At 32.0% G+C, this 24,935-nt stretch overlaps 1 protein-coding gene across 1 annotated transcript in view; it reads right to left on the bottom strand.

Moving 5' to 3' along the window:
- LOC114340452 (CD166 antigen homolog) overlaps window positions 1-24,935 on the bottom strand; it is an 827,535-nt gene that overhangs the window by 624,223 nt on the left and 178,377 nt on the right. The window contains exon 2 of the mRNA XM_050657653.1: window positions 11,606-11,965. Coding sequence (XP_050513610.1) covers window positions 11,606-11,942 — 337 coding nt within the window. The 5' untranslated portion in view covers window positions 11,943-11,965. The remainder of the gene's footprint in view (window positions 1-11,605; window positions 11,966-24,935) is intronic.

Here is a 24,935-nt window from a genome sequence, read left to right as displayed (position 1 = left end):
GTCTTCATTTATGTGAAGAACATGTTGATGTAAGTATTTAATGTCTGTTGTCTGCTTAATAGTATTTTTTAATAAATCAAGTGTATTTTAAACAAAAAGAAAATATAACTTGGTGTATTTTGGTAGATGTACCTACATTACATATTGAATGACATTTACCTATACGATATTTTTCTGTACGTTACTATAACATTAAGATAAACTAATCAAAATAGTAAAGATTTATGTTCATAATGGGTAAGTTATCATACTACCCTTTAGAAAAACCGGTCATTTAAAAAAATGTCTTAACAAAAACACTCAAATATAATGAAATATATAGTTCACAGCAACTATCTAAAGATTTGTAAATGAGATAAAATGTTTTACACCATAAAATGATTACAGCAAATAAACGAATACCAAAAGTAATGAATAATTATGGAGCGAACTTCAAACATTATAATGATATAACATCATGATCATTGAGTTTTCCATCACGTTTTGGGCTGCCTGCTATAATTTGAATTTTCTCTCGATTTTAATCGTCTTTAGGGGCCAAACGAAAGACAAAAACAACTTTTTCTGCTTTGATACATATTTTAAATTATGTCCTATTGTGATTTATAACGAGCGATTCACAATTATTGGGATCAAAGCTATTTGTGCAAAAAATTACGTAAGTCTTGTTTTAATCTGAAAGACTGCCGGAGTGTGACATCATGGCCAACCGCGGCTATATTCAGTATTGTTATGATCACTTTTCCAAACAAAGAATAAAGATTGAAAACACTTTGAAAAGATACCCTATCTGAAGACCTTTTAATTCGTATAAAGTTAAAAGTTTGCTTCCTCTGCTACTTTTTATGTTCAATTATAGTGTTTTTCAAGTTGACGTAGGTACCTGTCAAAGTATCTGTCAAAGTTGACGTAAACTGGAAAGTATATCTGAATTAATAATAGACATGCACTGTATAGCTCTCTCTGTCGTTCAGAGCCACCTATGGTGACAATAATTTTGGATCACACGTTATTATTTTTTTCGTATTAAAAATTTTAGGCAGGTTTCCTTTTCAGCTGTACGACTTCGCCGATCAGTCCCTCATATAAGTTTTAGAAAATTTAAATATCTGTATAAGATTTATTACGTGAAATCAATGATTTTTGAACAGATAGACTGGTCTAATATACCGAAACTAGTGGATATCTCCATGTAACTGAAGATAATGTGTTCAATCGACGAGCTAAGTAGCAAATATTTGTCTATTGTGTCAACGGGAAGTTGTGGACGTTGCCATTTAATCACAAACCCCTTCGAAGTAAACATCCCTTAGCTGATGTAGGATAACCTTTAAATGAACCAATACTAATCCTCCAATATACTTAGTATCAGTAAACCGACCTACACAAATAACATTTAGAACTAAGAAACGCTTTATATATTTAAGATATTATCGGGATTATGATAAAAATTTTGTTTACACTTTTGAAATAAAACCAGTCTTATATTAAATATTATGGTAGGAGAGCAAAGTATGCTAAATGTGCAGTCACTCGAGCGTTATGGGGACCTATTGGGTTTTGAAGAGTAGGTCCTAAAACAAAAAAAAGTTAACTTAAGTTTTCCATTTTAGTGGGGACTAGTCCATTTTTAATTTAATTTTCCATTTCCAACAATCGTTTCTTTAAATTAAAGCGCTATGTATCCGTAATTCTAAAAAATGTCTCGAATTAAAGTTATTTATTTTTACGAAAAGAATCCAAATCTGCAATAAAACATGGGGCTCCCATTAAGATTTCAAAGTAACCCCCCACCCCACCTCCGTGTTTGGTGTCATTCGATAGATTTTTCAAAAATATTGAATACGTGTATTTTTCAGTTTTTCGATCTGATGTTTATTTCGCGAAATATCGCGGGATTCGTATTTAAAATATTAAATGTACCCCCCACCCCTCTTCGTGGGAACTCGTGTTTGGTATTATTCGATAGATTTTTGAAAAATGTTGAGTACGTATTTTTTAGTTTTTCGATCTGTCATTAATTTCGCGACATATTAGCTTTTTCTTGTGAAATTTTGGGACTCACCCATTTCCTTACGCCCAGCTCAAATCATCAGACTTTTAAAATATACACTGTTATACATTTACTTACCTTATCCTAATCTGACGATTTCGAGGTTTTCTAGCCAATATATGGTATAGGTATATTTTCAGGGTATAAGGTTTCTCCCCATGTAATAATCTGACGCGCTCGAGTATCTGCAGAAATTCTCGCTTGGGCTCCCCTACCATTAATAAAACTGCAATATAGTTTTGTTCTAGTGATAACCCATATTGCGCCTGTGGTGGAATTGGAGATCTACAGCACCTTATATTGGAGTATGGACAGTACAGACAAAATATTAAAATAATGTATGAAGAGTGAGTTGATCTAAATTGCCCTCTACCTATTAATTTAAATGAAATTATTTTTTCAAATAATAAGCAGACGTTAAAATGTCTTTACAAATACGTAACGTCCTGTAAATTTAAATTAAATAATTTTAAACATATCACACAAAATTGAAAAATGTATCCATGAATAATATAACACACTGTAAATTTAGATTATACGCTCTGAGCTTCGCTGGTGTCGCTCCTAGCGGTTACTAATTCAACTTTCACCGGTAATTTTTAAATTTATTATTTAATTGTTATCGCTTAATATTTACAACGCTAAAAAGTGATTAAATTGTAATAGATTTTTTTAAGATTTTGCTAATCATTTTGACGTTCTATTGATGAAATTTTAATTTCCTACTTCGGATACTTTCACAATTATCGTGTAGATGGCGCTAAGAATAATATAGATTAATTTATAATTACATATTACGGAACATTAAAAAAACGTAAATTCATAATTTAAACGTAAGTATATTTAAGGTAAAAATATATACCACAGCTTTGACCAACTAATATTTTTTATAATTAATGTTTTTAATTTTAATTTTAAATTAATCACTTTGACATTTATGTCAAATTTCCGGTAATCGTTTACAGACTTGCCACTACTGGCGCTAGCGAATTTATAAATATCCCCTCTACGTACGAGCTCACAGCGTATAAGTAGGCTTAGATGATTAAATTAATTGTTATTGTAATACCATACAAAAACAAATAGTCTGGCTAATTGTCTAAGCCAAAGCCATTATAAAATAAAAAAAAAGTTTTGTTCTTGATTTGACAAATGTCAATAAATTGAAACCATAATAAACTGCTCGTCAAAAATTAGGGATATAGAAAATTATGCTAATTTTCATAGTTGATTTTTTCTTGAAGAGATTCAGGGATTCCGCTAATTTTTTTTATTCTTTTAGATTTTTCTTTAGTATTTACACAGTTGTGCAAAGGTATACTAAAAATTCTTTTCATACTTATACCGGGTGGAAGAAAAAAAATGTATTTGAGACACCCTGAAGGGAGGACGAGGTACAAATATGTGAGCATACATCAGAATCTTATTTTAGTCTTACGTTTTGTGAATACTTTGTTCTTCGAATGTCCCTGATATCTTAAGAAATAAAGAAAATAGACGGTTTTATTCTTTAACATGTGCTTTAACTGAAACAAACGTTTGAGACAAGCTGCAAGGAGAAAAAGGTACAATGGTGGGTATACATCGGAACAATATAGTCTTATATTTTGCGAACATTTTATTTTTTTAATTTCTCTGATATCTTTAAGGGGAAAGGCGCAAGATATCGCCAGTCAAAATTTTTAATGTTTTAAATATATTCATTCTTTTCGAATCCTGAGAAAACTAATAACTATTTTTTTGAAATTTAAGCGCAGAATGAAAGACTGGGGGCCGAAAAACTCTTAGAATAAAATGAAAAGTTTCGTTGGAATGAAATATTTGCAATTAAATATTGCACCAAATTTAGAAACATTAAAGAATTTTCAGGGACTTTCGGCCCTCAGTAATACTGTAATCTCTTTCATTCTGCGTTTAAATTTTTCAAAATATTTATTAGTTTTCTCGGGATTCGAAAAAAAAAGAATACACTTAAAACACATTGAACATTTTGACAGACGACATTTTGCGCCTATGCTCTTAATAACAAAGAAACTAGACGGTCTTATTCTTTAATATTGTTTTAACTGACGATATGCGATACGTGAGGAGGCCATGTCTTATCATACCACTAAGATGAAATTATTTCCTACAAATAGTGCGACAGGAACAGAGTGTTTAAAGAAAAAAGTCTGTGTAATGTACCTCTCGCTATTTAAAGAGCCTCCACGTAGATACCAAATCCCTATTTATTTTTAAGGAAATTCCATCCCAGAACATCACAGAGCCTCCATTAAACAATCTCGCCTCTCTTATGTTGTGCTGTGCATATCGCTTACATTGTCGGCAAATAACTCTTATAGGTGTTGAAAAGAACTTACGAAAAGAAAAGAATTTACTTTAAAAAGAATTTACATACGTTATGTGCTTTTTTTTAAGTATTGTCAACTGTTTTTTTTATTGTTAAATTAGTTTTGTTTCAATTAAAACACATGTTAAAGAGTAAAACCACCTATTTTCTTTATTTCTAAAGATATCAGGGACATTAAAAAAACAAAATGTTCACAAAACACAAGGCTACAATACGATTCCGATGTATACTAGCATTTGTACCTTGTCCTACCTAGAGGGTGTCATAAACTTCATACAAGAAAAATATTTCTTTTCTTCCACCCGGTATAAGTACAAAAAAGAAGTTTGAGTAAACCTTTGCACAACTGTGAAAATACTAAAAAAATCAAAAATAATAAAAGAATTAACTGAATCCGTTAATTTATTCGCGTACAATTAAATATGAAAATGAGCAAAATGTTCTATATCCCTAAGTTTTGACGAGCAGTTTATTTTATTTATCGCTATTAAAAATAGTTATTTCATATCAAATTAGTAGTAAATAAGAAACCTTAAAATTATTGCTTTATGACAAGCATACAACTTTTATATTGGTAACTTTATTGGTAACAAGCTGTAAATATTATTTTTTTACAAGACTGCAAAAATGTCTACTTTCGCGCACGCATTTTAGTTTAGAAAGTTTCATTTTCCGCACGCGTGTTACTTTTCCTCGCGCAGTTTTTATTTTTCCGCACGCGTGTTAATTTAGATATGTTATTATGGCCTTAAAGTAATTATAATACATGCAATAAACTAATATTTAGATATTGTTTACTAATTTATTTTAAATATATCCTATTTTGTTCCTGTTTTAATGAAATTAACGCGAGATTTCGATGAAATAAAATTATTTTGACGTAATATTCGAACGTCAAATCGGTAGGCAATAACAGTCGTTTTGAATCATCGTCATGGAAACCAAGATCGTCGTCATGCTAACTAATTATGTTGAAAGTTTGGTTTTGACCACGGTTCTTAGACATTACTACGGTTGCCTAAATCGACTAACCAATGAACATTAAGGGTGAGACTACGTCACGAGAGTTTACTGTCATTTGAATCGTAATATGATTTTTTTCGAATCCTCAGAAAACCAAGTATTTTAGAAAAATTTAAACGCAGGATGCAAGATTACATTATTGCCGAGGGCGGAAAGCCCCTTAGAATAAACAAGCAGATTCTATTGAATGAAATATTTGAAATTAAATATCACACTTCTCTTTTATTTTCAGCCCTGTAACTTATTAAAATAAACATTATAGAAGTTTTCAGGGACTTTCAGCCCTCGGTAATAATGTAGTCTTTCATTCTGAGTTTAAATTTTTCAAAAATATTTATTAGTTTTCTCACGATTCGAAAAAAATGAATACAATTAAAACACATTGAAAATTTTGACATGCGTCAAAATTTTGCATTAACTCAATGTAAAATTCTGAACTGTTGAATTCCAGCTTCCCTAATAATTATTTTACATCAAAAGGCATTAGAAACTATTTGTAGAGGATTGAAATATGTATTGGAAATAACTGTTAAAATTGGTCTACGTAATTAAACATATTCCAAAATTTTGTAAAAATGTAATACATTTTAGTTTTCAGCCCAAACTTAGGCCACACACAATGCAATAATGTTCACATTTTTGAACTGTCAATATTTTTATTTTATCATCTCTATTGTTTAAAAACAATACAGTTGATAAGATACCCTCAGTTGCGGAGAAAGGATTAATAATAAAGATTTTTTTATTCAGTCAATGGTGTGAGCACTGTCAGTTAAATAGTAACGTGTGGCCTTACTTTTACACGCATACTTATTGTGGCAAATGTATCATATTTTTCAAAATTTTGGAATGCATTTAAATCGTAGAACAATTTTAACTTTTGATTTTAATACAGATTTTAATTCTCTACAAGCATTCTCTCATGACTTTTGATGTAAAATAATTAGGGAAGCAGGAATTCAACAATTCCGAATTTTACATTGAGTTTCCTATGGCCCTTTTTACGATTCACCACCCGGTATAAGATAAAATGTGTACTATTTGTCTAAATATTTCATAATAACACAAATAATACACATATATACACAATTACACACATTCAATGATCGAAAATCAATTAAAAATATGGGAATGTAAACTCTTGTGACGTAAAGTCAAAAATATAAGTCTCCCCACCACCGTCGGACAAGACAACCGTAATAAAGTCTAATAACCGTGGGTTTTGACAACCTTTTCAAAGAATTAATTTGTGTATGTATTTTCATATTAATTAAATTAATTGATTAAGATTTGGTAATTTTTTAATAGTCCTGTCGCCAGGGGGGGTACAACGGCCTCGTTAATTCAGATGGACTTACTCAAGTTTTTTTTATGTATTTTGACCCGTAGAACACGAATTTTTTGGGTAACAGTTGATCCGGATGTCGATAAGATTGTTATAGACCAAGAACTTGAGGAATCAAATAACAGCGATTTTTGGCAAAACAAAACAATATTTTGTATTTTTTGGGCCATTTTAAGTAAAAAATATTTCTACAAGTTTTTTCGTAGGATGCACAGTTTTCGAGATAAACGCGGTTGAACTTTAAAAAAATCGAAAAATTGCAATTTTTGAACCCGAATAACTTTTGATTAAAAAATAAAATAGCAAGTCTGCTTACCGCATTTGAAAGTTTAAGTCAAATTATATCGGTTTTGATTATTTGCATTGGTAAAAATTTATTTTTTTATTGTTTAACAAAGCTATAAACACGTAGGGTTTCCCGTGCTTTTACATGCGTTTTAACGCATGTAACGTAGAAATAGTCTTGATTGCACTAGTACCTATTCTACCTACTCGTTCGATTTTAAATGAAAAATCATAGAAACATCACTCACGCACTAGTTGTTTGTAGCTTTGTTTAGCAATAACACAATAAATTTTTAGCAATGCAAATAATCAAAACCGACATAATTTGACTTGAACTTTCAAAGGCGCTAAGCAGAATTGCTATTTTATTTTTTAATCAAAAGTTATTCGGGTTTAAAAATTGCAGTTTTTCGATTTTTTGAAAGTTCAACCGCGTTTATCTCGAAAACTGTGCATCCTACTAAAAAACTTGTAGAAATATTTTTTGCTTAAAATGACCCAAAAAATACAAAATATTGTTTTTTTTTGCCAAAAATCGCTGTTATTTGATTCCTCAAGTTCTTGGTCTATAACAATCTTATCGACATCCGGATCAACTGTTACCCAAAAAATTCGTGTTCTACGGGTCAAAATACATAAAAAAAATTTGGGTAAGTCCATCTGAATTAACGAGGCCGTTGTACCCCCCCTGGCGACAGGACTATAAAGACCCTTAGAAAAAATATTGTTCCTAACTCTTGCAGAAAGTCTCTTTTCTGCACTCGACTGCTTGCCGAAATCCCGCTTCGCGTCGTTCGGCAAACTGCAGTCGCGTGCGGAAAAGAATGACTTTCTGCACTTGTTAGGAAAATAACTATTTTCTACGAGCGTGCAAAAATGTCTACTTTCGCGCACGCGTTTTAGTTTAGAAAGTTTTACTTTTCCGCACGCGTTTCACTTTTCCGCACGCGTTTTACTTTTCCGTACGCGTGTAGATATTTTAATATGGCCTTAAATAATTATAATACATACAAAAAATTAATATTTAGATTTTATTTACTATTTTATTTCAAATGTATCTTATTGTGTTCCTGTTTTAATGAAATTAACGCGACAATTCGATGAAATAAAATTATTTTGACATAATATTCGAAAGTCAAATCGGTAGACAATAACAGTTATTTTGAATCATCATCATGGAAACCAAGATCGTCGTCATGCTAACTAATTATATTGAAAGTTTGGTTTTGACAGCCTTGTCAAAGAATTAATTTGTGTATGTATTTTCATATTAATTAAATTAATTGAGTAAGATTTGGTCATTTTTTAAAGACTCATAGAAAAAACATTGTTCCTAACTCTTGCAGAATGTCTCTTTTCCGCACTCGACTGCTTGCCGAACTCCCGCTTCGCGTCGTTGGCAAACTGCAGTCGCGTGCGGAAAAGTATGACTTTCTGGACTTGTTAGGAAAATAACTATATCATCATACCGAAAACTTTGTTTATTTACGTATTTGAATTCATAATAAATTGAAAATTGCTATTAGGAAAAGTTGTTTAGAAAAACTATGTTTTAATGTGCAATTACATCATTCTAATTTAAATGTTGTGAACTATAAAGATATTTACTTAATTGATCGAAATTCATAAAATTTGATATATGATGGTTGAATCTTAAATCTTAGATCTTAGTAATGCGCAAAATGTTCACGTCTGCCCCCCTTCTAAAAATTTTTATATGGACGCCCATGGCTTTAAATACACTTTATTATTGAGTATAATCTCCCTAAACATCAATACACTTGTTCAAATGAGATTCCAATTTATAAATTCCATCCCTGAGCTGAGATTGAGGAAGAACTGCAAAATACGCATCCACAGCTGTTATGACCTCGTTATTTGATGAAAAACGCTTTCCACGCATGAATTTTTTAGGTATTTACACAGATGGAAGTCGCTACGGGCCAAATATGATGAATACGGTAAATGCTCCAACAACTCGAACTTTCATTCATGGATTTTAGCCATTTTTAAAATGCTAATATGATACCGTGCATTGTTCTGATGCAAAAGGAAATTTTTCTTATGAAAACAGGCTATTATTTCCTTCAGAAGGTCTAAACGGTTAAACTAATATCCAGAATTTATTGTTTTATCAGTTTGCAAGTAATTTGCACAAACAAAATTCCTCTCTAATCACAAAAAATGATGCTAACACCTTCAACATAGCCGAGGAACTAGGTTTAAACCACACGTTAGCCTCGTGTTTTGATTTAGGATCATGATGATAGACCAAAGTCTCATTCACAGTGATGAATTGACGCACCAAATTTACTTTATCCTTTCGAAAACGCTTTAAAAGTTGCTGAGAAAGTCACACTCCAATGTGTTTTCTTTTTTCGTTGTTAGCGAATGTGGCACCCATTATGAACACAGCTTTCTAATACTGAATGTTTCACTCAAAACACTGGTTACACTGCCCAATGAGATCCCTAGGGCAACAACTAAATTTTTTCCTGTATCGTGTAAATTTTATCCTGTATTTTTTTTTTACAATTTCTGATATTATTACTGCTTTTGGACGTCCATGATGTTGATCGTCTTCAAGTCTTGTACGACCACTTGTAAATTCAGCAACCCTTCTTTATACTGTGCTAGTTGAAGGGGAAGAGTCCTCATAATATACTCTCAACATTCGTTCATAAATTTTCTGTGCTTTTTATCCAAAAACAAAAATTCACTCACTGCACGATACTTCATTGTTACGCTTGTAAAAAAATAATATGACACATGGATACTAAACGGCTTTTAAATAAAAAATGCATTGACGGATTGAACTGAAACTTAACACACATTCTTATGAAGAGTATATTATATAACAAAATAAAATTAAGCTAGTAACAATGCTCTCTTTTCGAACCACAAAGCTTATTGAACAGCCTAGTATGTACACACATGTCCAAAGTTTGGAATACATACAAATAATATATTTACGCCTATGGTGGTTTCAAAACTGCTGTTAATATTCTTCTAGAGCGTTTTTAAATGAAAATGATAAAAAATTGGAATCGTTTCTGTATCATTTTGGCCACATTCAACTGATTAGCGTATTTACACATCATTTCACAAAATTCCTAGAAACGTGATATCTCACTTTGACAGATCTAGAGTAGGTAATTACTTTGTTACAACAGGGCTTTATTCAAAGTGATATCGCGAATATTGTTGATGTTACTCAGAGTGCTGTATCAAAAATTTAAAAAAAAATCCAAGATACAAATGTCGTGAAGGATCTCCCCAGAAGTGGCAGAAGTCGATGTACAACAGCAGCACAAGACCGGCAGATAAAATTGACAGCTCGAAGAAATCTTCTAGAATCTAGAAGTAGTATATCCAGAGAAATTGCTAGGCTTCAAGGACTGAATATTTCGCGGCTAGCAATAACACGCAGACTAAATGCGCTAAATTTGTATCAAAGAAGAGCCTTACGTGTTCCCAAACAAACCTACCAACACAAAATGTTAAGGTTGCAATGGGCTAGAGAAATGCATCATAGTTCTAACTGAAATAACGTGCTGTCCTCTGATGACTCAAAAATTGGCTTGGTTTTTAATTCGCGAAGAACACTGGTTTGGAGGGCCCCAGGACGACAAGCCCGACTAAAAACAGCCCAACCGCGTGCTCCATTTGAAGGTGGCAGAATTACGGTTTGGGGTGGTATTATGAGTGGTACACGGACAGCACTGCTGGTTCTGGAGAGAAGAGTCACTGGGGCCGCGTACATCGAGGAAGTTTTAAATCCTGTCATGCGTCTATTCCGAGGGGCAGTAGGTGATGAATTTGTGTTTATGCATGATAACGCACCTCCTCATCGAAAAGCAGCAGTACAAAATTTTCTGGAACAAGAAGAAATATCCATATTACAGTGGCCCTCGAATTTCTCCGATATGAACATCGTTGAACATGCTTGAGACATTCTCAAAACACGCATCAAGAAGCGAAACCGTATCCCTATTAGTTTTTGAGAACTAAAAGATGCTGCTCAGGAAGAATGAAAGAGAATTTCCCAAGCCCAGCTCGACCAGTTAATTGGCAACATGCCAAATCATCTACAGACATGCATACAGGCGAATGGAGGAAATACTGAAAATTAGTTATATTAAAAATTATTTTTTTCTCTACTAATTTATTTTTAAATATAAGTGGTACATTGTAAAGTTTTTACTCCAAGAGAATAAATCATTTTTTGCGTATCGTTTATCTGGTTTTGAGATTTATTTAGTATTGATGAGAATTGAAGCAAAATGATGTTTAACTATTCAGAAGAGTTTATATATAAAAACCAATAAAAATGTGAAATATTCCAATATTCCAAACTTTTGGATATATGTGTATGTATATATTATAATGTATCTTACTGTACATCGCAAGGTTACTGCACGCGTCGCGATATTTCACGTCACGATATATTTTATTTCGGGACAGTGCAAGAACATCATACGGATCAATTAGAATTATTGACTTCAAAAAATAGATTACTTATATAAATAATACAAACAAAAATACTTACATTGAACATTTAAGAGGACCGAAGCATTAAGTGGTTTGTCCAATGCAATATGTCGTACGTAACAAGTTAAAGTGGCATTGTGGTGTCCTCGTAGGACCCTTCCAAGTCTGGCATCAGTTCTGGCACCCACTTTTTGGTCTCGTATCGTCTCTGTTAAATTGAGCACTTCAAGGGGTAATTCTGGGATATCCAGTAAGGCCGAGGATCCTAGGGTGATTTCCCAGTATAGTTGAGGTTTGGGGTTACCTTCGTCTACTACGCATGCGACGGTAAGGTCGGAGTTTTCTTTAACCGGAATAAATGGATTGCCTGGATCTAGGATGCGGTTGTCGATCATCAAATAGGCCTTCTTGGGAGCATCTGAAAATATTTTTTTTATTAATCTGAGTGTTATACAAAACGTTAAAATTAAAAAGGTGTTAATCATTAAATACCTAGTATTTAATAGTAAGTATAAATCTAATTAAGTTATTAAAATTACATAAATATAAATTATATTTTACACTACGTGCTACTCTAGAAAAAAGATGATTTTACTAAATTAGAAAATTATAGACCCATCAGCCTCTTGACACATATGAAAATCTTAACGAAGATACTAACACCCAAATATTTTTTTATTTACTTTAGGATTAGACCATGCGGCCAGAAACAAAGTAAGAGTACATACATAATATGTATTATCTAAGTTATCTACAGCTAAGGTTATCTAAGCCTGACCGACCTGTTTGTTAAGAATATAATAAACATTTTTTTTTCAAAGTGATTTTTTTAAATTAATCTTAAACATTTTGGGATAAGGTCACACTTTTCTCATCCAAGGGTTATTCTTAGCATTTTTTAATAATTATTGATTACCTATATACCCACCCCACACGGTAAGGTAGGCAATTAAAAGGAAAGGCATTTAAGGTTACAAGCCTAGTCATTCTACAACTAAATTTTATAGTGATATAGGAAAAAGAAAAGAGAATCAAAAATATATTTGTCACTCAGTGCCAACAGATACATTGTAGGGACTGTAAACGTTTAAACTTCTTAAATTTTTTCTAAGGATGTCCGATTGATGTGTGTACTTCTTACAATTAAAAAATATCATAAAAAACATGGTTTTTCCCCTTGGTAATAGTATATCACATACCTAGCGGGAAAGTACTCTATTTCAGCCGAGCGGAAAGGTTAGACGCGAGGCTAGAATGAGTTCCCGCGAGGTTTGTATACTATTTTACTCACAATCGGTTAGTAGTTTATGGATTTCTAATACTCACAATCTACCAATAATAATTTCGTTTCAAATATCTGTATCCATTTTCATTATGTGATAAGATGAATTATTTTAAGTAACCTGTGAGATCGTTGCTAGGTAACAAAACAAGTTTGTTGAATCTGACAAATCTATTTCTGAAACTCATAATTTTGAGCAACACGGTCTTACTTTAATAGTAATCATAATTCGAATGTAACTATTAATATTTATAATTCCAAATAGTTTTCTTTTTGTTATTGTTGTTGTTGTTTCTTAATTAAATAAATGTTGAGTGGATTCTATTCTTTCTAAACAATCTTTTAATCAAAAATGACATTGACATTTGCAGGTAGAAAAGTGACAGATGCTAGCCGGGAAAGTACTTTCCCGGCTAGCTGGGAGAGTAAAGTAAGTAATAAGTCGCTTCCTGATTACTTCAAAGGTTAGAAATCCATAAATTACTAACCGATTGTGAGTAAACTGAATTTTCTTTCCTTAGGGAAATAGTTTTACTTTTTCTATACTTATGCGAAGGACCACCCAAAGCTTTGGGATAAATGAAATATGCGAAAAGAACGTTTTCACTAAGTCTATTTACTAAAAACAATTACAAGAACGAAATTTTGGACGCTGATAGCTTGCTTGCGATAGCTCAATAAACGCACTATGAGCACGAAAACATAAAAAGAATTGGCACTAGTTACTCAACACGTATTCAAGAGTCCGGTTTGCGTGGAACCGAGAGCGTTGAGCTCCAACTGTTCGACTGTCCCGTCTGGCTCTTCCAATTGTACTCTTCCGAACACAGGAACACCCCCAACCCCCTTTCATCGCAACCGTCTTGCTTGACCTTCAGATTTTCCTTTTTTGGTTAAAGCTTACGTCAGCCATCTTTCTCGTGAATTGGGTTGTTTGGGAATTTTGGAAAACAAAAACTAAGAGATAAGAATTTCTAAATATGTACTGTTATTGATATAATTCTTAAGAACGCATTAGGATTATATTTAGAAAGTTAGTTTGCAAGCAGGTATCGGCATCCGTACAGATAATTGAATTTTAGGAAAAAATTTTATCTATATCTATATCTAAGTCTATATCTTAAAACTAATATACCGCGTGACTCAAATTAAACTAATATTAAACATTTTTGTATAGCAACAATGATGATGGATTCAGACTGATTTTTCGAGCACTGAGATTTTTTAATCGGTGCGACCAAGGCAACCTCTCTGCAAAATTTCAACCAACTTAACTGAAACCACTTTTACATAAAAAAATGACGGTTTTCTTTCTATATTTTATAAATGATATTGCGACAATTATCGAAGTATTACCAAATATAAAAGGTTTATAGGCTCTTAAGCATTTTACAGAAAATCCAATAACGCCGGCTATTGCAATAATCAAAAAAGTTTCGTATTTCCAAGCCATTTTTACAATTCTGCAAGGCACATAACAATAACTGTGTAATACCTTTTATATCTTTTACTGCGACAATATACCTGCATTTGAAATTTTCTCTGCGATATTCTTTATTGAGATTTACTTTGAGAATTATCCATAAAGTATAACCATTCCGTTACGTGATACCTGTGAACAAGTTAGAGTCTATTGCGAGTAGGTATTGAACTTTAATAAATTAATTTATGACCAACCTAATAAAAGCAATGTAGGATGCAGGTAAAATATAAAGAAGTTAAACGGATTTTTTAGGTTACAATAAAAACCGAGTTGTTCCATAATTTACCAAGTTGAGGGTATAGGTGCAAAATGTCGCCTGTCAAAATGTTCAATGTAATTTAAATGTATTCATTTTTTTTCGAATCCTGAGAAAACTAATAATTATTTTTGAAAAATTTAAACGCAGAATAAAAATTTTGCATTACTGAGGGCCGAAAGTCTCTTAGAATAACCAAAATGGTTCCTTTGAATGAGATATTTGAAACTAAAAGTGACACTAAATTTTTTCTTTTTTTTTTTCACCCCTGTAACTTATTAAAATAAATATTGTATAAGTTTTCAGGGACTTTCGGCCCTCGGTAATAACGTAATGTTTCATTCTGCGTTTAAATTTTTCAAAAATACTTATTATTTTTTTCAGGATTCGAAAAAATAATATATTTAAATCACATTAAACATTTTGACAGGCGACATATTGCGCCTATGCCCTATAAAATGTTATTTAAAGTCAAGTTATTATGAACTAAGTACTAATGTGCTTCAGGAATGAGCAGATAGGTAGGTATACTGAATTCGTTCAGCCGAAATTCATTTTGACACATTCGGAATAGGAAACATACTACACAAAAATGTCTACGTCACACTATTAACTGCTCAAATCAAGTTAATCTTTTATTAAAAAACAGAAGAAATATTGGAAATAGTGTGAGTGTATACTAAAGTCATAAGATTTTGTGGAAAATATTTTTATTTTGTACAATAAATAATTTTCTCATTTGTTATCAATACATTATAATGGTGTAAATATATAATTATTGTTTGGCGTAAAGTTTACGTTATTTATGTCTGTTTACTGTTAATAATATTGACGATGAGCAAGTATGTTCGGTTGTGTAGTAATTTACAGTCACGTATAGCAACCTAACTTCCCAAAAAATCAGTTACCAACGTCACTAGACAGTTATGTCTCAGATAAGTGAATCGATTTTACTTTTAATAATAATTGGCACAGAAGACTACTAACCAATATAAACTATAGTATAGAGCTTAGAAGTAAACCTAAAAAACATGTATACGGTTTTGAGCAGTCCAGCAGTACTTACTGCTTAACACTGAATAACATATAGGGTGTCAATTTGAAAAGTTGCCACCCCCTTTAATTTGGTCCTTATAGATAATCTACTAATATACAAAAACACGTCAAATTTATTTGTGAGGGGACATTTTATAGATCAGTTTTCAACTAAATTACACTAACACTCTAGCGGGGGCGGACACCACCCTCAAAGTCTTTAATGGGAAGGGGGGTTGAGTGATATCTCATTTTAAAGATCGTTCGATTATGTTTTCAAAAATACCACATACATTATATTTCTTTTCAGTAATTTTGGAAAAATCAAATGAAACCGTACAGATATTAAATATTGAGTTCAGAATTCCAAAAATTTTTTGGAGTATTGAACTCCAAATTGAATTTTTTTGGGGTGTTAAAGTGTTTAGAGTATTTTTATGAAGTATTTTTGGCAAGATCAAGTAAAACCATAAAGATATTAAGTATCGAGTTCAGAACTCCAACAGTTTTTAGAGTATTGAGTCCAAGATTTTTCCAAAAGTACTGAAAAAAAATATAAGGCATGTAGTATTTTTGAAAAGGTAATTTAATGACCCTCAAAATGAGGTATCACTCAACCCCCTTTTCCATTAATTTTGGGGGTTGTGTCCGCCCCCGCTATAGGGTTGATGTAATTTAGTTGAAAAGTGGTCTACAAAATGTCCCCCTCACAAATAAATTTGACGTATTTTTGCATATTTTTAGATTTTCTGTAGGGACCAAATTCTAGGGGGTGGCAACTTTTCAAATTGACACACTGTATAAGTCAATTTAATGAGTACAACTAAGTGGGACAAAATTATCGCAAAATTCTGAACTATCATCATTATCAATCAGCTGTGATTTATTTATTGTTTAACATAGATCTCCAGATAATTCCATCGTCTTCTGTTTTGCTTCTCCCCTATCCAATTGGTCAAAATTTTTTAAGAGGCCGGTCCATCTATTTAGGGATTTTCCCGGCTTCGCTTGTTTTCCCGTGGTTTCCAATAAAGCAATTTTTTTGTCCACCTGCCATCTTTTATTCTTGCAACATGTCCCGCCCATATTTGCCTTGTTCGATAATAACTTTTACTCCGGTTGGTCTAGGAACTACCTTATTTCTTATTCTATTTCTTAACCTTAATCCAAACATTCATCTCTCCATTTTACGTTGTGTCCTCCTCAATTTTTCCGTTAATGATTTTGAGGGTTTTGAGAGTAATGAGAAAGGCGATAAAATATTCCCCACTGTTGACGGTGGACACTGGACAGTCTTTGCGTACCTGCGATGATACTACAACATCAATCTACACGAAAATAATAAGACGATAAAACGAGTTCATAATTATAACTATTTAGGATTAATGAAACAAACGATTATACCACACATACACATGGTCGTATCAACCCCAGCCCCGGAGGACATGTCTGTTCCAATGGAACAAAATTCATGGTTATATCAATGAAAAATATTAGAAACATCAATCTATACGAAAATAGTAAGACGATAAAACAAGTTCAGAATTATAACTATTTAGGGACAAACACTAACGAAACAAACGGTTATACCAAGGAAATCAGAGTTAGAATAGAAAAGGCTACAAATGCCTTCAATAATATGAAACAAATATTATGTAATTAATAAATGAAAATAGTTTCTGTTCTTGTGGGGTCGGTACTCACCGGAGGGACCGCAGACGTTCGGATACAATTAGCGTCTCTTTGCAAAGACAATGACGTCGACTTTGCAAAGTAACAAGACACTCAACACACACATTACATATGACACTAGGTACCTAACTGAAAAATTTACCGTACCTACCATGCCAATGGCCATTACTTGTCAAGGCATTAGCTAAATAAAAAAAATATTATGTAGTAGAGATTTCAGCTTAAATCTTAGAAAACGAGTACTAAGGTGTTACATATTTTCTGTTCTTTTGTATGATGCGGAGACATGGACTCCTAATGAACAATGTCTCAGTAGATTGGAAGCATTTTAAATGTGGACATATCGAAGAATGCTGAGAATCTTCTGGAGAAAGACAGTAACTAACGAAGAAGTACCACGAATAATAGAGAACAGAGCAGGAAGATACTGGATTCCATCAAAATAAGAAAACTGAAAAACTTGGGTCATATAACACGCGGTGACAGAAATAAACTTGCCGGGAAAGATTCAAGGGAGGCGCAGCATAAGTAAAAAAAAATGTCCTGGCTGAGAAATCTCAGAGAATGAATTAGATGCAGCTCAACTGAACTCTTTCGGACTGTAGTGTCAAAAGTTAGAATAGCAATGATGATTGCCTACCTTCGTCGCAGAGATGGCACGTAAAAAAGAAGAACATGACAGCAACATTGCGTATACCATACGGCTTCTCAACGTGCAGTCAATCCATCTGCAGCTTGATTCATCTATTCGAAGATGGTCACCAAAAGCCTACTTTAGCACGGCGTATGCCGAACCTAGATGATATAAAAGCAATTTTGCTTTTCCTCGTATCATTCAATCCTCGTTTATCTACTGCTGGACATAGATCTCCATTGATTGTCCAAATATTATCTGTCATTCGAGCCACGTGACCTGCTAAGTTCTATTTCCTCGTATAATGTGTATGAATTTGGAAATCTATTATTTATGAAAAAGTTATTTAAAATTAAAATTAATTAACCCTTTAAATCGACCCTTTTTGTGCACCTGATTGTACCGGGTGTCCCAATAAGAATGGTTCTCGGCCATATCTAAAAAACCTTTTATATTACAGCTTTGTGAAAAAAAAAAATTATAACAAAAGTTGCTTCGGGAAAAGCCTGGAAATTAATGTTGTTCTGAAGCTATTTCCTTGTGGCATTTTTATGATTAATTATTTATATGGGAAATAAGCCACAATTAAAATGAAAAAAATTATGCTAAATGAAACCAATTGTGTCGCAAATTCCTCGGTAGAATGCAGTAGGATGTGGTTACCCATACTGAAAGAGGAAGTCAATAGAAAGAAAATACCAAGATTAGTAAGTCAATAATATCGAGCTAGTACATATTTTATATTTTAGTATTACTTATATATCTAGTATTATTAATATTATTTATAATTTAAACATGTTACAAGTCAGAATTTGGTATTATTTTTTGAGAGTAAATTAATGTAAGACCAAATACTTACGATGTCGGGATAGTATCACAGGGTTTTTCCTGGTTTTCCCTTGTGATTTACTATGAAGTCTCTAACGCGAGAATTTTACTGTCGTTGCATTTGGTTGTCTTTTTAGAGACATATCACATGCTATAATTTTTTATGACGGATATTCTTGAGTTGGGGTTAATTTCATGTAATCGAATGAACTATCTTTCAGTAAGTCGTCCCAGGAACGCAACTCATAAATATTGGCAATATCATTTTAAAGTCTTCTACTTTAAAATGTATAATATATGTCTGAATTGCCAATATAAATGAGTGAGATTAAATAAATTATTAGAAGAATTTTTTTGCTTAGCAACAACACTTTAGTTTATTTTAATTATATTTTGTATTTTGACAACGGCACCCGATTTGGGCGTCGAAACGTTAATAAAATTATTTTTTTCATTTTAATTGTGGCTTATTTCCCATATAAATAATTAAGCCTGGAAATTATTTTCCTAATTGTAGGTCCACCGCTGGATGGCGCAATTGAATATCAAAAATAAAAAAATTAAAATTTTACAAAATTTGCCTAATGAAAGGGCACTGGAATGCCAATCATCGAATTCTTCATAAAATTCTGGGCATATTTGATTTCACAAATTTAAGTCTAATGTTTCTAAAATGTTTCGTTGTTTTTCCATATTGCACTACTTGTTTCTATATATTTCCACTTTGATTTCCTTAACGTCGTTTACCGGTGACAGTAACAGTAATATTAAAAAAATTTGATTTTTTAATTTTTGATATTTCGCCCTCTAGCGGTGGACTTAAAATTATGAAAATAATTTCAAGGCTTTTTCCGAGGCAACTTTTGTTATAAATTTGCTGTACTATAAACGGTTCCTGAGATATGGCCAAGAGCCATTCTTATTGGGACACCCGGTACGTTTTAAAGTGAAAAATATTTTTCAAATACACTATATTTTTTTAACTAGTTATTGTATTTGTTTTGTATTTAATGTTTGTTTAATAATTGTTTAATATCTCGCATATTTCAGTAATACAGCAAGCTAATATTAGTTTTTCTGTGAATTTGCCCTCGCACATATTTATTTATACGCCAGTCAACGAGAGCAAAAACAGCATGTATTTTAATGAAATTTTGGGAATAGCCTCTACTCATCTCCTTATTCACAGTCTATCTTATGCCGATGTGCGCTTTTATTTTGAGGGTAGAAACTTTTTCTATCCACCACTTCTCAGGGGGGAAATTTTTTTGGGCAAAATAACCACGAAAGTACCTAGAGAACCTAATTCTAAGCAAAAACTGCTCTATAACTTTTTTTTTTGAAAACTCAATACTTTTTGAGTTATTCGTGGTTGAAAATTTGCCATTTTCATTAAAAAATGTCATCTTTTAGTACGGTTTTTTTGCGAATACCTAAAAAATTATGCATCTAACGACAAAAACTATATAACATATAGGTCTGGATCCCGCGTATGAAAAAAAAGTTGATTAATAGCAAGCTGAAAATTTGTTAATAGCTTAAGGGTGTCTAGTCGAATAAACTTTGATATGTGTGAACACTGGAACAGGGGTAGTTTTAATTGTGGAACAGGTTAAAAATTTGGAACGGTCACAGCACGAAAACGGCACATTTATTTTGTCCGACAGAACAGACTTAAACTCTTCGAACAGAGATTAAACTCTCATGCCAAAATCAGACTGCTATTTATCACCAAATGGGCGTTTTAATGAGTGGAACATGTAGAATATGTCAAATGACAGGAATTATGACAGGTAATAAATAGCAGTCTGATTTTTTCATGACAGTTTAATCTCTGTTCGGAGAGTTTAAGTCTGTTCTGTCGGACAAAATAAATGTGCCGTTTTCGTGCTGTGACCGTTCCAAATTTTTAACCTGTTCCACAATTAAAACTACCCCTGTTTCAGTGTTCCCATATATCAAAGTTTATTCGACTAGACACCCTTAAGCTATTAACAAATTTTCAGCTTGCTATTAATCAACTTTTTTTTTCATACGCGGGATCCAGACCTAATATTTTTGTTATTTCTGAAAAATCGAAGAGATTCGCTTTTTCATAAATTTTCTAGTTGTAATACAAAAAGAGATATGGTAGGTGGAAAAAGATTTTTTTTTTTGGTCCATGCTTATTGATAATTGGTGTGTTAAACTGAAAATAACAGAGAAATGGTCGATTTTAAGGGTATAATGCAACAAATATCTTTTATAGTCCTTAAAAAAACCTTTAAAACGAGCACTGTTAACCCTCCGTTAGGCGCGTGGTCTACAATTGTAGACCACTCTCCTTTAAGTGGTCGCCAATTGCATAAAACTGCACATACGCCCCCATCCCGCTTAGTAGCTGTCACTAATACTTCCAACTTACTCTTCAGTTTGCTAAACGCCGCCGATCTGTTTGCATGATTTTTTTACCATTATTCAAAGAGCACTGGTCTATAACCGTAGACCACGCGACTAAGCGCATTCCAGTTTTTAGTTGTATATACAGAGAGAGTCTGTAAAGTGGAATAAATTCAATATCTCAAATACTAATTGTTTTTTTGGAAAATGCTCAGACCCGTCGATTAGTATTTCAAATTGTCCTTTTTGACATTCAATAATAATGTACACAGGGTGTCCCAATGTAGAGATATGACGGCTTCGTCGATTTTCTTAAATGGCAACACTGTCATTTTGATAGCTAATTTGATAGGGTTTGTAAAGTTATACATAACTGCAAAATATCAAATTTTTATTCTCTACCATTTACAAGATAATAGAAAATAACAAAGTTATATCTGTAATTTGGAATATATTCAATAATTAAAATACTAACTGTTTTTTTGAAAAATGCTCAGACCCGTCGATTAGTATATCAAATTGTCCTTTTTGACATATAATAATAATATCTACAGGGTGTCCCAATTTAGAGATATGACGTCATCTTTGATTTTCTTAAATGGCAACACTGTCATTTTGATAGCTATTTTGATAGGGTGTGTAAAGTTATACACAACTGAAAAATTTCAAATTTGTATTCTCTACCATTTAGATGATAATAAAAAATAACAAAGTTATGAAAAAGAAGTAATCAACTAATAATTGAATTTAATTATTTCAATAAATTAAGCAAAAACTCATAATGTTGCCCTCAATTATTGTCAAATTGTCAATGGGCAACGTTATGAGCATTTGCTTAATTGAAATAAATAAATTCAATTATTATTTGATTACTTCTTGTTCTTCATAACTTTGTTATTTTTTATTATCTTGTAAATGGTAGGGAATAAAATTTTGAAATTTTTCAGATGTGTATAACTTTACACACGCTATCAAAATGATAGTGTTGCCAATTAAGAAAATCAACGATGACGTCATATCTCTAAATTGGGACACCCTGTATACATTATTATTATATGTCAAAAATGACAATTTGATATACTAATCGACGGGTCTGAGCATTTTTCAAAAAAACAGTTAGTATTTTAATTATTGAATATATTCCAAATTATAGATATAACTTTGTTATTTTCTATTATCTTGTAAATGGTAGAGAATAAAAATTTGATATTTTGCAGTTATGTATAACTTTACAAACCCTATCAAATTAGCTATCAAAATGACAGTGTTGCCATTTAAGAAAATCGACGATGACGTCATATCTCTAAATTGGGACACCCTGTATACATTTTTATTGAATGTCAAAAAGGACAATTTGAAATACTAATCGACGGGTCTGAGCATTTTCCAAAAAAACAATTAGTATTTGAGATATTGAATTTATTCCACTTTACAGACTCTCTCTGTATAAAGCTAATATGTAGCCTGCTGTGTATATAAAGCTAATAACATAAATGAAAACGTTTCAAGAAGCGACTTCATTGAAAACTTAGCATGGTAACTAATCAAACAGCAAATTGAATATGGATCAACTATGCCTTCCCTGCTAAGAAAACTAAGAAGTCGTACCCCCTTCCCCTAATATTCCAACAAATTACGTGGGACGATGTTGTATTTGTGCATGAATTTGCAATATGTCAACAAGAAGGGCATGCCAAAGATGTGACACATTTGCATTCAAGGATCATTTTGGGGATATTTGCACTGAATGTTTGACGGACCAAAATTGTGCCATTTTGACCATTTAATAGTTTTGTTCTTTTTTTACTTTTTAGTTCTATTCTTTATTATTTATCCCTATTGGTCATTCTATAAGTTCAAAGATAAAAAATATTTGTGTTTTTTACTAAATTGAGCTTATTTTTGTGACCATTTTCATTTACTTGCGAATAAAGACCTCGTTTTTAATTTTACCACTGTCAAAATGAGAAAAGCCAAGGAACAAAACATATCTAATATCAAATTGCGAACATAAATAAACATGTTATTAACCACTAATTTGTTAATTTTGTCAAAATCCGGTATTATACGACAAAAAACTATTGGTCTACAATTGTAGACCACGCGCCTTAGCTTGTCAGTAATAGCGACGCGCCTAACGTAGGGTTAAATGTCTATTACATTCAAACTAAGCGAGATATGGTGCAAAAAAAATTGATGACTAATTTATTTTAAGATAAAATGCAAAGTATATTTAAGCCCTTATCCATCAGATTTAAATGCATTGTTTTACTTCTACAATACCTTTTATTATAGTGTTATTTCTATGTCCAAAAAGTTGAATGGGTTTAAAATGCATGGTCTTTGAATAAAATAAGATCAAATTATAGAGCGAATTTTTAAATTTTCCTACAAATCTCTTTCTCGACGTAACTCAAAAATGATAAAGAGATACAGTAATGAAAGACAAAACAAAATTGTTAACTGAAAAAACTTTTTTTACTGTATCTGTTTGTCGTATCTCGTATCATTTTCGAGTTAGTTGAAGAAAAAGGAATATTTTTAAGAAAATTTAAAAATGCGCTCAATAATTTGATATTTTTTTTTCAAAAACCAATCATTTTAAACCCATCCAATTTTTTGAACATAGAAATAACACTACAGTCAAAGGTATTGTAGAAGGAAAACGATGTATTTAAATTCTGGTGGATGAGGGGTTACTTATCATTTTTTCTTCTTATCTCTCTTAATTTGAATGTGATCGACATTTAGCAGTGCATATTTTAATTTTTTTTTTCAATCACTACAAAAGTTCGTAGCAATATACCCCTAAAATCGACCATTTCTCTGTTATTTCAGGTTGAATACAAAGATTTGAGCATGTTTGTTCTGAAATGAGTTTCTTGGACCTTTTTTATAAGCTACAAAAATGTTTTTTTAAAAGGTGTAATTTTTCAATGAAAATGGCAAATTTTAAACCACGACTAACTCAAAAATGTCGAGTTTTCAAAAAAAATTATGGAACAATTTTTGCTTAGAATTAGGTTCTCTAGCCCCTTCCGTGGTTATTTTGATCAAAAAATTTTCCACCCTCGGGAAAGGGAGAGAACCACCCCAAGGAAAAACCTCCAAAGGATATAGGGTAGACTTTGTTTCTTGAGATGTTCCCTACTTACAGTGAAACTATCAACTAACTTGATGCAGTAGGTTGGAATTCGGAGTCAAATACCCTCATTGACTGCACTATCATTTATTGGTTCAGTTTTTGCTTGAAAAATATCCATATCACGTGCTGTGTCGTGCTGAAACACGGGGAATATTAATTTTTGATCGAATCGTCTATTGAATTTAAAATTTTTGAACTAGGTCATACGAAAAGTTTGTTTTGCCATTAAATTGTTTACAATAGCTGACCGGATAATGCTGAATAATGCTGTATATGTTATAAAATTTAATACAACGTTATACAACACAAAATTTAAAATTAATGACTCATTAAACTGAAAAATACCTAATTACTAAATTTTCTGCATTTAAAGCCAAAAAAAGGTCTACGCTGCGGTGACTATTTCTATGGTATACAATACAGTCTCTTCTAGGTCTAGAGAAAATGTAACGTTATAAATAGGGCTCGCCAACTTCTTGAAAATTTTAAGATCTTGTCTTGATCTTGTCTTGATTCAAGACAAGATCAAGACAAGAAGTAATTTGAGATTTCAAGAAAAGACAAGAAATTTTATATCAATTCCAAGATTTCTTGTCAAGAAAACAAGAAATCATGAAATATCTTGACTAATAATGAAAACTTTAAAACGTATTT

Source organism: Diabrotica virgifera, chromosome 1 (genome assembly GCF_917563875.1).
Source record: "Diabrotica virgifera virgifera chromosome 1, PGI_DIABVI_V3a".
NCBI classification, from domain to species: Eukaryota; Metazoa; Arthropoda; class Insecta; order Coleoptera; family Chrysomelidae; genus Diabrotica; species Diabrotica virgifera.
The sequence above is the reverse complement of the archived record's forward strand: the minus strand, read 5'-3'. Positions and strand labels throughout refer to the sequence as shown.